General features: G+C 39.7%; 1 protein-coding gene across 1 annotated transcript in view; it reads left to right on the forward strand.

Annotated features, from left to right (window-relative positions):
- The window catches only part of PCSK2 (proprotein convertase subtilisin/kexin type 2), a 243,014-nt gene that overhangs the window by 21,500 nt on the left and 206,482 nt on the right, over positions 1-15,032 (forward strand). Inside the window, exon 2 of the mRNA XM_004433731.3 lies at positions 11,100-11,204. Coding sequence (XP_004433788.1) covers positions 11,100-11,204 — 105 coding nt within the window. The remainder of the gene's footprint in view (positions 1-11,099; positions 11,205-15,032) is intronic.

Here is a 15,032-nt window from a genome sequence, read left to right on the forward strand (position 1 = left end):
AGTCAGTACAATGCAGAGCCCAGCCCTGTCTGTGAAATGGGGGACCCAAAACGAAATCGACAAGCAATTATCAGCTGAGCCAGTTTTCAATCCTTGATGTATTGTTTTGTTTCCCAGTTTTTATTCCTTAAATCTCTTGACAGCAGCTCCTCTTCAAACTACAATTATAAAAATCTTTATATGTGGAATGGTATCCAATGTTCTATCAAACCAGACTCCCAACTAAGACTGACTGAGCATCGTGAAGACCAGCACAATGGACAAACGCAAAGAAAGCTGCCAAAGGAAAAGTGATGGGTCCAAACTAGAGAGTCTTAACTGTTTGGGGTTCTGGACCCATTGAGAATCTGTAAGAAGCAGTGGGCTCTCCTGAAACAAGTAAATGCATAGAAGCACAAAATTTGGGATGGAGGCCATGTTCACAGACCTTCTGGAGCATCTGGGGATTGCCTAAGGGGAAAGAGCTCTGGTCTAAAGGAAAGGGGCAGTAGTGTCGTGAGGATTTAACATGCCTTTTATCTGTTCACAGTTCGTTGCCGGTTCCCTGGGTTCCCTGCTGTTGAGGAAAGGGAATGTGTGGGTTCAGAGAGGAGCTTTAGCTTGGAGCCATGCTTATTAGTGGGAAAAGGAAGCAAGAGGGAAGAAAGAGAGGCAGAAGCATTGCTGAGATCCATAAAATTTTGTGGCATCGTGACAGTTTCTAAAAACTCTGCCAGTCTGCGTTAGCGACGTTTTTATACTGCCACCCAGCCTGAACCTTCAAGCTGACGATTTGCTGTGAATTCTTCTTTCACTCCTTCTTTCTCCTTCCTTCTGGAACCATGCATATTTTGCCTTAAGAGAAAAAGGTGATGGTATAAAAGGAGAAAAGAAGGATGTGTGCTTGTTTGTTTAAATGAGAAAAATATTTGAAAATATACTAAATGCTGACATATTTGAGAGGTTTCTTACTGGGACACTCTAGTGAGTGTTTGGGGACCTAAGGTTGTTTTTAATATGTCTTTTCTATTTGTAAGATTAGCATTCTACTTAAGACACTGAGAAATGCATGAGCATTACATCCCTGAGGTCTGTGTAGGCAGCAAGTACCTTACACTACTGTAAGTCACGCGGCGTCTGTCTTTCCCTGCCTGTGGTGGGCCTCATGCTTGCACAATGACCTCCTCAGACAGTCGCTTCTCAGATTGCGAGAGGATGGTGGATTTGGGGGTCTCCTCTTCCCCAAGACAAGAGAAAAAAGAGCTCAGAAAAATAACGACTGCCTGTGAGTTAATCTTCTGTTAGAGCTGTGATCAGTCAATTTACCTGTTTATTGCCAGAGTTTCCAATTTCAGCTCCATGAGACTAATTAGCTCCATTTCTTCCACAGCCAAGACAGCGCCTCTAATCAGAAAATCCCAGATTGTGGGTCCCAAGGACACAGAGAGGGGATGTCACTCACCAACCTGGTTGTCCTTGAGTCACACTTGTCTTCATTAGGAATTCCAGCCTACAATCCCTTGGACTCATAGCCACAGTTATGAAGGCGGGTGGGACATAGGCTGAGACTTCAGTGGAAGCAATGTGGAGGGAAGGGTGCTGGATGCACAGTCAGGAGGCCTGGAATTTCTGCCAAGAGCTCCCTCTCAACTGGGCAAGCCCTGCCCCTCCCTGAGCCACGATGTCTTTCTCATTTTATAAAAAGAGGCAGTTAGACCAAGTCAAGGGTGCAGCCCAGTTGCCTTCTGGTAACACAACCATGTGAAGTGACCTTGGTATGTGACAACAGGAAGTGGTGGGGCCTCTGACTTGACATTAGTAAATATATTATCCTCCTAAGGACATTCAAATTTAATTTTTAAAATGTTTTTACATTTTTTAACTTTCAATTTGAAAATAACTACAGATTTTAACAGCATTGCAAAAATAGCATACAGGTACACCCATGTTCAGAGCAGCATTATTCACGATAGCCAAAAAGTGGAAGCAACTCAAGTGTCCGTCAATAGATGAATGGATAAACAAAATATGGTATACACATACCACATTTACATAAATGTACATACATATACATAAATGCAATATTATTCAGCCTTAAAAAGGAAGAAAATTCTGACATATGCTACTAGGATGAACCTTGAAGATATGCTGAGTGAAATAAGCCAGACACAAAAGGACAAATATTATATGATTTCACTTATATTAGGTCCTTGGAGTAGTCAAATTCATAGAGACAGAAAGTAGAATGGTGTTGCCAGGGGCTGGGGGAGGGAAGAGTGGGGAGATATTGTTCAGTGAGTATAGAGTTTTTGTTTTATAACATGAAAAATGTTCTGGAGATGAGTGGTGGTGATGGTTGCATGACAATGTGAAAGTACTTAATACCACTAAACTGTACACTTAAAAATAGTTAAAATGAGGGCCGGCCCTGTGGCTTAGCGGTTAAGTGCGCGCAGTCCACTACTGGCGGCCCAGGTTCGGATCCCGGGAGTGCACTGACGCACCGCTTCTCCGGCCATGCTGAGGCCGCGTCCCACGTACAGCAGCTAGAAGGATGTGCAGCTATGACATACAACTATCTACTGGGGCTTTGGGGGAAAAATAAATAAATAAAATTATAAAAAAAAATAGTTAAAATGGAATATTTTTATATTATGTACGTTACCACAATGAAAAGAAAGATTCCTTTAAAAAAAGTGGGTCACAGGGGCCGGCCCGGTGGCGCAGGCAGTTAAGTGCACACACTTCGCTGCGGCAGCCCGGGGTTCACCAGTTCAGATCCCGGGCACGCACCAACACACCACTTGTCAAGCCATGCTGTGGCAGCGTCCCATATAAAGTGGAGGAAGATGGGCACGGATGTTAGCCCAGGGCCAGTCTTCCTCAGCAAAAAAAGAGGAGGATTGGCAGATGTTAGCACAGGGCTGATCTTCCTTGCAAAGAAAAGAAAAAAGGAAAAAACAAATGGCTCACAGAGTTACCATGTACCCTTTATCCAGCCTCCCCCAAGTTAACATCTTACATAACCATAATACGATTACCAAAGCCAGGAAAAGAACATTGATATAATACTACTAGTTAATCTACAGACATCATTCAAATTTTTCCAATTGTCCACTAATGTGCTTTATGCTGATCCAGGATCTAATCCAGGAGATACGTTGCATTTAATTGTCATGTCCCCTTAGTCTCCTCTAATTTGGAAAAGTTCTGCAGTCTTTCTTTGTCTTTTATGAGGCATACTAGCCAGTTATGGGTTTGTCTGATGTTTCCTCCTGATTGAATTCAGGTTATGTATTTTTGGAAGAAAATCATGTAAGTGATGTTGTTTCCTTCTCAGTGCATCATATCATGAGGCACATGACTTTGATACGTTTTATCCCAGGTGAGATTAACTTAGATCCTTTGGTTAAGGTGGTCTCTGCCAGGTTTCTCCACTATAAAGACAGTATTTCTCTCTATCATTGTATTTCACCCACTAATTTTAGCATCTTTTGGCAATGTTTGCCAGCCACAATTATTCTATAGTGTTTCCTAAATGGTGATATTCAATTTCCATCTTCACTTCTACATTTATTAATTGGAATTCCACTATAAGGAAGAATTTTTCCTTTGCCTCCATTAAAATTTAATTTTTAAAAATCAGTAAAACAAAGCCAGAATAATGTCCTTCCAATGCTCACCGTTGCTTGATAACTCAAAAGTTCCCTTCTAGTGTTAAAAGTTCTCAAATTTATTGTGCCCTCCACAATAGGAAGTAAAACTCCAAGTGTATACCACCTGACGGTGGTCAGAGGCAGAAGACTTCAGAGCACAAAAGGTCAGCACGCTGATGTTTTCTTTCCTTCCCCATCCTCCCCCCACCTTTTTTTTTTTTTTTTTAATCAGATCTTAACATTACCCTGAGTATATCAGCAGGGTTAAGGAGAAAAAACATTCAAGAACCACTGAGCCTGGAAAATGCACATGAAATATTTATGTTTAATTTTCCCCAGAGAATGTACTTTTTGATAGACAGGAACTAAATCACAAAAGCAGTCTTCTAAAAGATTTTCATTTGCACACTAGACTCCTAGCCAAGTTTGCTGTGGCCTTGAAGTTCATCCAGTATCTGCTGCCCTGGCCCCAGGCCCCCTCCCTCTGTGCCAAAGGTCCTTTGAGGGCCCCCTATCTGAGCTGCTCCAGGCTTGGGTCAATTGACAGACAGAACTAATATTATTATAGAATTTCAAGCATGCACAGTCCTGAAAGCTGAGGGAATACACTTGTTTTTCAGTTAGCTATTTGTTCCTATTATCCATTGCTGAGTAACAAGCCTACCTAAAACTTACTGGTATAAAACAACCATTTAATTATGCTCATGGACTTGGGATCAGAAATTCAGACAAGGGACAGTAAGGATGGCTTGTCTATGGTCCACGTGGGAACTCAGTTGGGAAGACTCAGTAGCTGAAGGATGACTAGAATGGCTGGAGTCTGGAATCATCCAAAGCTTCTTCATTTATATATGTAGCACCTGAAATGGGATGTCTTGAAGACTTGGCCCAGCCACAATTGTCAACCAAAGAACCACACATGGCTCCCAATGTTGCCTGGGCTTCCTCATAGCATGGCAGCCTGGGAGTGGTTGAACTTCATAAATGGCAGGTCAGGACCTAAAGAGCAAGTGTTCTGGTGAACAAAGCAGAAGTCACATGGCCTCTTACACCTAGCCTCAGCAGTCACATGGCATCATTTCCATATGTCTTTTAATCAAAGTAGTCACATTCTCCAGATTCAAGAGTTGGGATCATGGACCTCATCTCTGAATGGGAAGAGTGTTGAAGAACTTGTGCCTGGGCCGGACCCTGACGTAGCGGTTGGGTGCTTGCACTCCGCTGCTGGTGGGCCAGGTTCGGATCCCGGGCGCGCACCGAGGCACCACTTGTCAGGCCAGGCTGTGGCGGCGTCTCATATAAAGTGGAGGAAGATAGGCACAGATGTTAGCCCAGGGCCAGTCTTCCTCAGCAAAAAGAGGAGGATTGGCATGGATGTTAGCTCAGGGCAGATCTCCCTCACAAAAAAAAAAAAAAAAAAAACCAACTTGTGCCTATGTTTTAAAAATAACCACACCCTTCAAAATTGAAACTCTAGGAAAATGTACACTTGCACAAAAATGAAAAATATTCCCTTTGCCTGAATACCCTCCCTTCCTCTGGAAATTTCATGAAACATTCCCCAGGTATCCCTCTGACAGAAATAATCTCTCCTTTGGGATCCACTGGCACCTTGACCATATTCTGTTAATAGCACACTGTACTCTAACCATAAAAATAGTAGCTAACACTTATTGAGTGCTCACTATGTGCCAGGCATTATTCCAAGCACTTTCCATGCATTATCTCACTTAATTCCCATGACAACAACGTGAAAAGGGGACACTCCCATTTGATAAGTGAGTAAACTAAGGCCCAGAAGGGTTAAATAACTTGCCAAAGGTCATACAGCTATTCAGTGGAAGAGCCAGAATTTAAACCAAGCCAGTCTGACTCCAGAACTCATGCTTTTTTTTTCTTCCGTTATTTTATTGAGGTCATAATGGTTTATAACATTGTGTAATTTCAGGTGTACATTATTACTTATCAGTTTCTGTATAGACTGCTTCATCTGGGTATTTATCCAAAGAATTTGAAATCAACAATTCAAAGAGATTTATGCACCCTTATGTTCTTTGCAGCACTATTCACAATAGCCAAGATGTGGAAGCCACCCAAGTGCCCTTCAACTGATGAACGGATAAAGAAGATGTGATATATATATATACAATGGAATACTACTCGGCCATAAAAAAGGCAAAATTGTCCCAGAACTCATGCTCTTAAGCCACTCCTTCACAGAGTACCATCAATGCTGCTGTGTACAAATCCGCCTTCCCTGGTGGATTGTGAGCTATTTTCAGGCTGAGACCATGTCATATTTAACTTTGTCTCTCCAGCACCCAACACAGTGCCTGGCTTATGACAAGCAATAGAAAAATGCACAAAAGACACAAACAAGCAATTCAAAGAGAAGAAATTAAAATGTCCAATAAACATACAAAAAGATGCTCAAACTTGGAAAATAAGTAAAGAAATCCAAATAAGATGGTATATTTTTCTATTAAATAGGCAAAAATTAAAATATCAATCAATAAATGTCAATCCAGCGTTGCTGAAAGTAGGAGAAAATGGATATTTTTATTCTTACTTCTTGGTTGTTCTTATACAACTTTATAGGAAGATTTTTTGGGACTACTTATCAAAATGCTAATGGTCATAATATATAACTGAGTGATTGAATTCCTTCAGAAAAACTCTCATCTATGCAAATAGTGACATTTACAAGGCTGTTCATCATAGAATTTATTAAATAACAGTTTTATTGAGATATAATTCACAAACCGTAAAATTTGCCCTTTCAAAATGTACAATTCAGTGATTTTTAATATTTCCAAAAAGTCGTGCAATCATTACCATAGTCTAATTTTAGAACATTTCCATCACCCCAAAAAGAAACTCTGTACCATTACCAATCACTCCCCATTTCTGCCTCCTCCCGACCCTGGCAACCACTAATCTACTTTCTGGATTTTTCTGTTCTGGACATTTCATATAAAGGAAGTGATACGATATGTGGCCTTGTTTGTCTGGTTTCTTTCATTTATCATTAAGTTTTCAAGGTTCATCCGTGTTCTATTATGTATCAATACTTTATTCCTTTTTATTTCTAAGTAATTTTCCATTGTATGTACATACCACATTTTTTTAATCTGTTCATCAGTTGATGGACATTTGGGTTGTTTCTAGATTTGCCTGTCATAAATAATGCTAAGAACAGTTGTGTACAAGTTTTTGTATAGACGTATATTTTCATTTCTCTTGGATATATACCTATGATTGGAATTGCTGGGTCATATACAAAATCTGTGTTTAACATTTTGAGTAACTGCCAAAGAATTTTCCAAAGTAGCTATGCCATTTTACTATCCCATAAGCCATGTACAAGTGTTCAAATTCTTCCACACTTCCTTGCCAACACTTGCTGGTTTTTTTGTTTTTGTTTTTGTTTTCACTAGTGGATGTGAAATGGTATCTCATTGTGGTTTTCATTTGTATTTCCCTGATGACTAATGATGTTGAACATCTTTTCATGTGCTTATTGGCCACTTGCATATCTTCTTTGGAGAAATAGCTATTCATATCTTTTGCCCATTTTTTAATTGGGTTATTTGACTTTATTGTTGAATTGTTCTTTATATATTCTGGTATGAGTCCCTTGTCAGAGATATGCTTTGAAAGTATTTTATCCCATTCTGTGTGTTGTCTTTTCATTTTCCTGATGATTTGACTTAAAGTACTAACACTCTTAATTTTAATGAAGTTCAATTTTTGTATTTTTCTTCTTTTGTCTTTTGGCCTTTTGGTGTCCTATCTAAAAAATCATTGCCTAATTAAAAGTTATGAATATTTACCTCTATGTTTTATTCTAACATTTGTATAGTTTTGCCTCTTACATTTAGGACTATAAATCATTTTGAGTTAAATTTGGCATGTGGTGTGAGAAAGGGATCCAAATTCATTCTTTTCATATATATATCCAGTTTTCCAAGCATGATTTGTTGAAAAGAGTATCTTTCCCATTGAATTTTCACAGTACCCATGTCAAAATAAATTAACAGTAAATTAATTATTATAAATAACTTCCCGACTCTCAATTTTATTTCACTGAACTCTATGTTTCTCCTTATGCCCGTACCAGACTGTCTTAATTACTGTAGCTGTGTAATAAGTTTTGAAATTAGAAAGTGTGTGTTCTCCAACTTTGTTCTTCTTTTTTAAGATGGTTTTGGCTATTCTGGGTCCTTTGTATTTCCATATGAATTTTAGGATCAGCAAAAACGAGGAGCATTACCATCTTAGAAATCCATGATCATGGGATATCTTTCCATTTTATTTAGATCTTCTTTAATTTCTTTCAATGATGTTTTGTACTTTTCAGTGTACAAGTCTTATGCTCCTTTTGTCAAATTTATTCTCTAATATTTTATTTATCTGATGACTTTGTGAACAGAATTGTTTTATTTATTTTATTTATTTATTTATTTATTTATTTATTTATTTTTGTGAGGGAGATCAGCCCTGAGCTAATATCCATGCTAATCCTCCTCTTTTTGCTGAGGAAGGCCGGCTCTGAGCTAACATCTATTGCCAATCCTCCGCCTTTTTTTTTCTTCCCCAAAGCCCCAGTAGATAGTTGTATGTCATAGTTGTACATCCTTCTAGTTGCTGTATGTGGGACGCGGCCTCAGCATGGCCGGAGAAGCAGTGCATCAGTGCGCGCCCGGGATCCGAACCCAGGCCGCCAGCAGCGGAGCACGCACACTTAACCACTAAGCCACGGGGCCGGCCCATCCTATAAGTTTTTAAATTCTGTGTTTTTGTTTCCATTCATCTCAAAGATTTTCTAATATTCATTGTGATTTCTTCTTTGACCCATTGATTATTTAGGGGTATGTTATTTATTTCTACATATTTCTGAATTTCACAATTTTTCATCTTTTATTAATTTCTAGTGTAATGGCCTCACATATGGTCTGTCTTGGAGAATGCTCCATGTGTACTTGAGAAGAATGTGTATTCTGCTCCAGTTGGCTGAAATACTCCATAGATAGCTGTTAGTTGGTTTATAGTTTTGCTCAAGTCTTCAATTTACTTTTTAGTCTGCTTACTTGTTCTATCCATTATTGAAAATGAGCTATTAAAGTCTCTAACTATTATTGTTGAATTGTCTATTCCCTCCTTTGATTCTGTCAGTTTTTATTTCATGTATTTGGGGGCTTTGTTGTTAGGTGCATATATATATGTATAATTCTTTGTCTTTTTGATGGATTAACACTTTTATCACCATAAAATATCATTCTTTGTCTGTAGGAACAATTTTTATCTTAAAATCAATTTTATCTATGATATATATAGTCAGTCCTCAACTGACCTATTGGTTTTTAAAGAAGGTGCAGAGCTGAGGAGAAGTGGATGGGAATAGGGCAAGTTAACACCCACAAAACTTTCTGTTTTTACTGAAATTCAGCTGTTGTTCTTGAATAAATTCTCAGGTTGCTGCAGGCCTTTTGTTAATTTCCAGAGTTCTGAAAAAGTTTATCTGACATTTTTTTTAGTGCTCTAGTTGCTTCTACATAAGAGTGGATATTTGGAGGTTCTTATTCCATCATTACTGAACTCCCTCCCTCCCAACACACAGCGTTATTTTTAAATGTAAAAAAATAGAGCCAGCCCCATGGCTTAGCGGTTAAGTGCGCGCACTCCACTGCTGGCAGCCCAGGTTCAGATCCCGGGCACGCACCGACGCACCACTTCTCCGGCCATGCTGAGGCCACGTCCCACATACAGCAGCTAGAAGGATGTGCAGCTATGACATACAACTATCTACTGGGGCTTTGGGGGAAAAAATAAATAAATAAATAAAATTATAAATGTAAAAAAATATATAAAGGTTAAATAAATCATGATATATCTCATGTAATGGAATAATATACAACTGTTTAAAAGAAGGAGGTAGAGAGTAGAAGTTTGTGGTAACATATGAGTGGTAAGTGAAGAATCATTTTGCATAATAATACATACTCGTGTGTGTATGTGTGTGTGTGTGTGTGTGTGTGTGTGTGTGTGAAAGCAAAGAGGAAGATCTAAAATTAATTCATGTTACTATTAAGGAAATGGTAGTTTTCCCATGGGAGTGAGTGGGCCGGGAGCAAAAAAAGATAACCTTCTAAATCCAATACTGCCCCCCCAAAAATGTGGATAACTTTTTATTTTACTGTTTCTGTTTTTCTCTGTTTTCCAAATTTTCTATATATTCCTTTTATATTAATAATAATAATAATAAATGTTATTTAAGAAATATTTGGGCCTATATTTGGGCCAAATATTTGACCTACAAATCTCAAATTGGCTCCACTTACATTGGTAAAGCCTTACTTTCCCAGCATTCACATCCCCTTCCCTTTTCTTCCAAACCCTGGATGTAAACACACATGCCTAAAAGCTTTAATAGGAAATACTTTGATTAGTGAAAGATTATTTGGTTCCGGGAGGTTTTTAAGAATCTGATGAAAATCATGTCTCGTCTCTCCAGAGAAATGCACATATGTACATGATTTTGCTTATAATTTTCAAGGATTCAATTAAATTCATTGATCAGATTAAGAACTGCAAACAACTTACCTTTGTAAATACGAAGATGTGAAGAAAAGACAGAGATCTGGGAACTTTGAGTTTCTGTTTTTCTACATAAGAAGAGAAAAAAGTCCCAGAGGGGAAGTGACTTGTCCAAGTTTAGATGGTAACAGATATGCGCCACATTCAAGTGTCTCGACTCCCAGGTCAAGGCTCTTCCCATCAAGTTTTCTTGAATCATAAGACAAGTGACAGTCCTCTTTAGGTTCTCAGAGATTCTTATAGGCCCTGAGCCCCAGACAAACTCTCATTATTGTGACTTCTCCAACTAGCTCTGACAGATACCGAATTCCAAAGATCCTTAGGATAGGGAGATAGTAGGGAACATGGCCCATCACCCAACCGCTGTGTATTAGATTTAGATGGTTGCACTGTGCCCAACATGATGAGAGGCACCAAGGGGTCACAGAGAAAGTCTAAGATATAGGACAGACAATCCAGCTGTGGAGACAGGACTAGGTCACAACACAATTCTGGAGCAACTAGACATGGAATGTAAACGTTAGTTCAAGAGAAGAGAATGGAGAACTTGGTGTGGGTATGAATATAAAGGGAAGGCTTCATGGAGAAGAGGAGATTGAAAGATGGGAAGAAACTTAATAAATGGAGGAAAGAATAGAAGACATTTGGGGAGGGCAGGTGAACGAGCACTACATAGGAAAAAGCAGAGAAAAGGGAAGGAGCACAGTGACAGGGAAACAGAGGGCCGAGTCGGATAGGAAGTTGCCAGTGCTTTTCCACATACATCCCATCCCGTGGAGCCCCTGCATGCAGCCCCAGCTTTGGTGTCCTGTCCTGGGGCCACCTCCAGAAACTAACCGTGCCTTATGTCTGTTTGACTCTCTGCAGCTCCCCTTCACTGAAGGCCTGTACCACTTTTATCACAATGGCCTTGCAAAGGCCAAGAGAAGACGCAGCCTGCACCACAAGCAGCAGCTGGAGAGAGACCCCAGGGTGAGTTTTCCTAGAAATCTGCCTTCCAACCTATGTTGCCACAACTGAGCCCACTGAGGGAGTGTAGAAGGGAGTGGACGGGGAATTTTGAAGTAAAGACACTCAATGTATTACAGTAGGCAAAATGGATCCTTGATAGAGTGGCACTGGGGGCTCCCCACTCCCCTATCTTGTGCATAATAAATAAACCCTTTATAGGCTGGAGGGGCAGGGGAGGAATAAACAGGGATACCACCCCTTTACTGGCTGTCTTCTGCATTATTGTGTGAAGACTTCTGGTTGCCTGTGAACGTGTTTTGGCCTGTGATGGATGGGAAGACACCAAGCCGTTTAATGAGTCATTTTACAGAAGGTTTCTACAGGTGAATCTACATGGTCTGAGGAGGTTGCCATGCCCCATATTGTGCATGGGAAATGAGTGGGCTAGCAAGTGATCAGCTCACAACAGGCAGTGGGCTTCTCAGTATCCATGCATGGTTGCAGCCATGGGACCGTCTCAGCCCCTCTTCTCACCTTGTATTTTCTCACACTGATCTAATTAGACTCTCATTTCTCTTATGCAATTCTCTAAGAAAAAAATTAATAATCCAGGCAAGTTGCTTTCTGTACATTGAAGGCTGTGTAACCTCTTCTCCAGGACTCTTGGGGAAAAGTGGAAGTGAAGAGTGTCAGACATTTGAGTTAGGGACTTATATATGAGACTCCTTTTGAGCTGATGGAATCTGGAGACCTATCCTTGAGGGGCTCTTCAGGCGAACATCTGACTGGGTTTACTTTGGGTTTTAATTAGGAATGCAGATGAAACAGACTCCTCAGCAGATCACCAACTGACAGGCCACAGGCTATTTTCCTTTAAGTTCTCAACCCAGGGGATCTTCCATTCCCTGGGGTGGAAATTCTGCTCTGAGAAGCCACTTTCTCTTTGCTTTCACAGTAAGATCCAAGCCAGCCCAAGATAAGGATTCTTAAAGGGTGTGCTGTAGAAGCTGGCACCACTACCAAAGGGAGAAACTCTGTTTCTGCACCATAACAGTCTTGACCCCGGCTGTACCAAGTCAGTGTCTGGGGATGCCCTTGAGAAGCCTATGGACAGGGATCCTGCCTGTCTCATCTGTGGATCCAGGGTGGGCGCCAGTAGACAAACACCACTCTGGTGCACTAATGACACTGGTTTTCCCTACACTTCATCCTTGGCCCATAATATTTCTCTTTATGGACAATTGTTTTCCTTTTATTTATATATTTGCTTAAAAGTCCCATTGAGTTCTCCTCTTCTATGATTAAAGATGTTGCCTCAAGATCACTTAGAGAGAAATACATAAAATAAACTGGGGCAGAAGAAAGGGATGCTTAAAAGGCTTGGGCTGAGAAAGAAAACTGGGGAACAGTGAACTAAAAAGCCATTGTTTGGTTCAGAGAGACTCCTTGGGTCATTAGGCTAAGATTTTCTTATTCTTGCACTTACTTGAAATGATCTTTGAAATGCTGATTCTTGAAATGTAGAGTGATGTTTCCAAAGAGAAGAAAATAAGATGGGTTGGGTAATAAGGAAGGAGATCATGAAAAAGATAGAGGACCAGGGGCTGGCCCTCTGGCCTAGTGGTTAAGTTTGGCGTGCTCTGCTTTGGCAGCCCAAGGTCAGTTCCCAGGCATGGACCTACACACCACTCATTAAGCCATGCTGTGGCAGCGTCCCACATACAAAATAGAGGAAGATTGGCCCAGATGTCAGCTCAGGGCGAATCTTCCTCAAGCAAAAAGAGGAAGATTGTGGCAATGGATGTTAGCTCAGGGCAAATCTTCCTCAGCCAAAAAAAAAGATAAAGGACCAAGTTTGCTTTTGGTTGGTTTTGTTCTGGCTTCAGAAAAGAAATTTCAAGGATGTTTGTCCATCATTTCACAACTAATTTTTATGTTAAGGAAAACAAGAAAAAGACAAGAAAGGGACCATATGTGCTTTTTGCCCAGGACAATAAATTGCTACTTTCAACATGTTTATATTTATTCACTGATGTGCAGGCAATAGCTAAGAAAATAGATTCTGATGCAGACTGTTTTAAAGGTGTTCTCTTGCCTTTCCATTTCCTTCTGCTAAAAAGATTAACAGAATGTTGAGTAGCATCATTTAAATGCTAAAAAGCAAAAATTGTGTCTCGTTTATTTCTGGATATCTTTGCACATCGCAGTTCCGAGTACATAGTAAATTCTCAATAAATGCCTGTCAAATTAATGGATAATTAATCATTTTTCCTCAGGGTTTTAATCCATGAAATAGTATTGTTCTTCTCATCTTATATTTTTTATCACTATTCTAAAATATGCATCCATTAGGAAACAAAAGTACAGCCTTCTGTCTAGTTCCTTTCTTAGATATATTCTTAACTGTGGTAGAAGAACACTTTATTTCATTACTTCTGAGTCTTGTCACTGAGAGTCCCACAAAGACCCAGTTTTTACTTTCCAAAGTCACACTGTGCTCCTGATCGTATTCACAGTCACAGTACAACAAATGAAGCAAAGACAATGTATTTGGAAAGTGTGGGCAGCTAAAATAATTTGAAGATGTAATAAATAAATCCAAAACTGGAATGAAATAATAAAACCAAAAATTCCTTCTCAGCATCAGGGCCAAGAACAAATATTCCTTGTCTAAAACCTCTGAGATTTGTTAAATTTTAGGTAAAAGCAGCATCAACAAATCTTGAAGCCAAACCTAAGTGTGGTCCACCGTCGACACATGAAGCCCCGTAAATTCAAGTACTTGAAAAGCTGCTGAAGAACAGATTTATTCAAGACATTTGCCTCACAGTCCTGTCGAGTCACATTTCACATCTGACATAGAGAGTGTTGAAATGAAATACATTCAAAAACAGAAAGACTCTGGGCCGCCCCGTGGCTTAGCGGTTAAGTGCACGCGCTCCGCTGCTGGCGGCCCGGGTTCGGATCCCGGGCGCGCACCGACGCACCGCTTCTCTGGCCATGCTGAGGCCGCGTCCCACATACAGCAACTAGAAGCATGTGCAGCTATGACATACAACTATCTACTGGGGCTTTGGGGGACAAAAAGAAAAAGGAGGAGGATTGGCAATAGATGTTAGCTCAGAGCTGATCTTCCTCACCAAAAAAAAAAAGAAAAGAGAAAAAAAAAACAGAAAGAATCACATCGTTCATTGAGCAACACACACTAGTCAAATGGAAGCTGAATAATTCAACAAAAAAATAACCTGAACTTAGTTTGTTGAAAGAAGGTATATTTGATTCAAGAATTACAAACATTTATTTCCTTTTCTAATCAATTTTACTAGACCATACAATTATCCCTTGAAGTCATTTTTAAACCCGTTTCAGTTATAAGTCGGAAATTTCTATCAGTCCACTGAAGATTTTTCTCCATTCCCAGTCTCAAAGAAGGGATGATATTTCCTTTGTGTTCTGTAGATGGGAGCCGTATCTTTCTAGCTTCTTCCTCATCCAAGTGCATACACATGTCTAATGACCATAGATGGCAGCCACACAATCCAGTAATGATCTATTTTCGTTCTTTAAGGGTCTATTCTGAGCATATTTGTGGAATGTTTAAGGTACTCTAAAAACCCTCAAAAGTTAGTTTAACTGCATAGTCCTTCAAAAATCTCACAGAACAACATGAACAGAACAAAAGAGAATTTTGTCTACTCCTTAACTGAATGTGACTAGTGTGATTTGTTTGTAAAAATCCGAATAATGAGTGAACCAGGCTTTCTTTGTCCATGGGACTTAACAACACAAGAACTGATATTGTTTTTAAAATTGGATTTATTATCATGGTTGAAACTCAGGTGGTTGATA

This window comes from Ceratotherium simum, chromosome 21 (genome assembly GCF_057802395.1).
Source record: "Ceratotherium simum simum isolate JZ-2026a chromosome 21, ASM5780239v1, whole genome shotgun sequence".
In the NCBI taxonomy this organism is placed as follows: domain Eukaryota; kingdom Metazoa; phylum Chordata; class Mammalia; order Perissodactyla; family Rhinocerotidae; genus Ceratotherium; species Ceratotherium simum.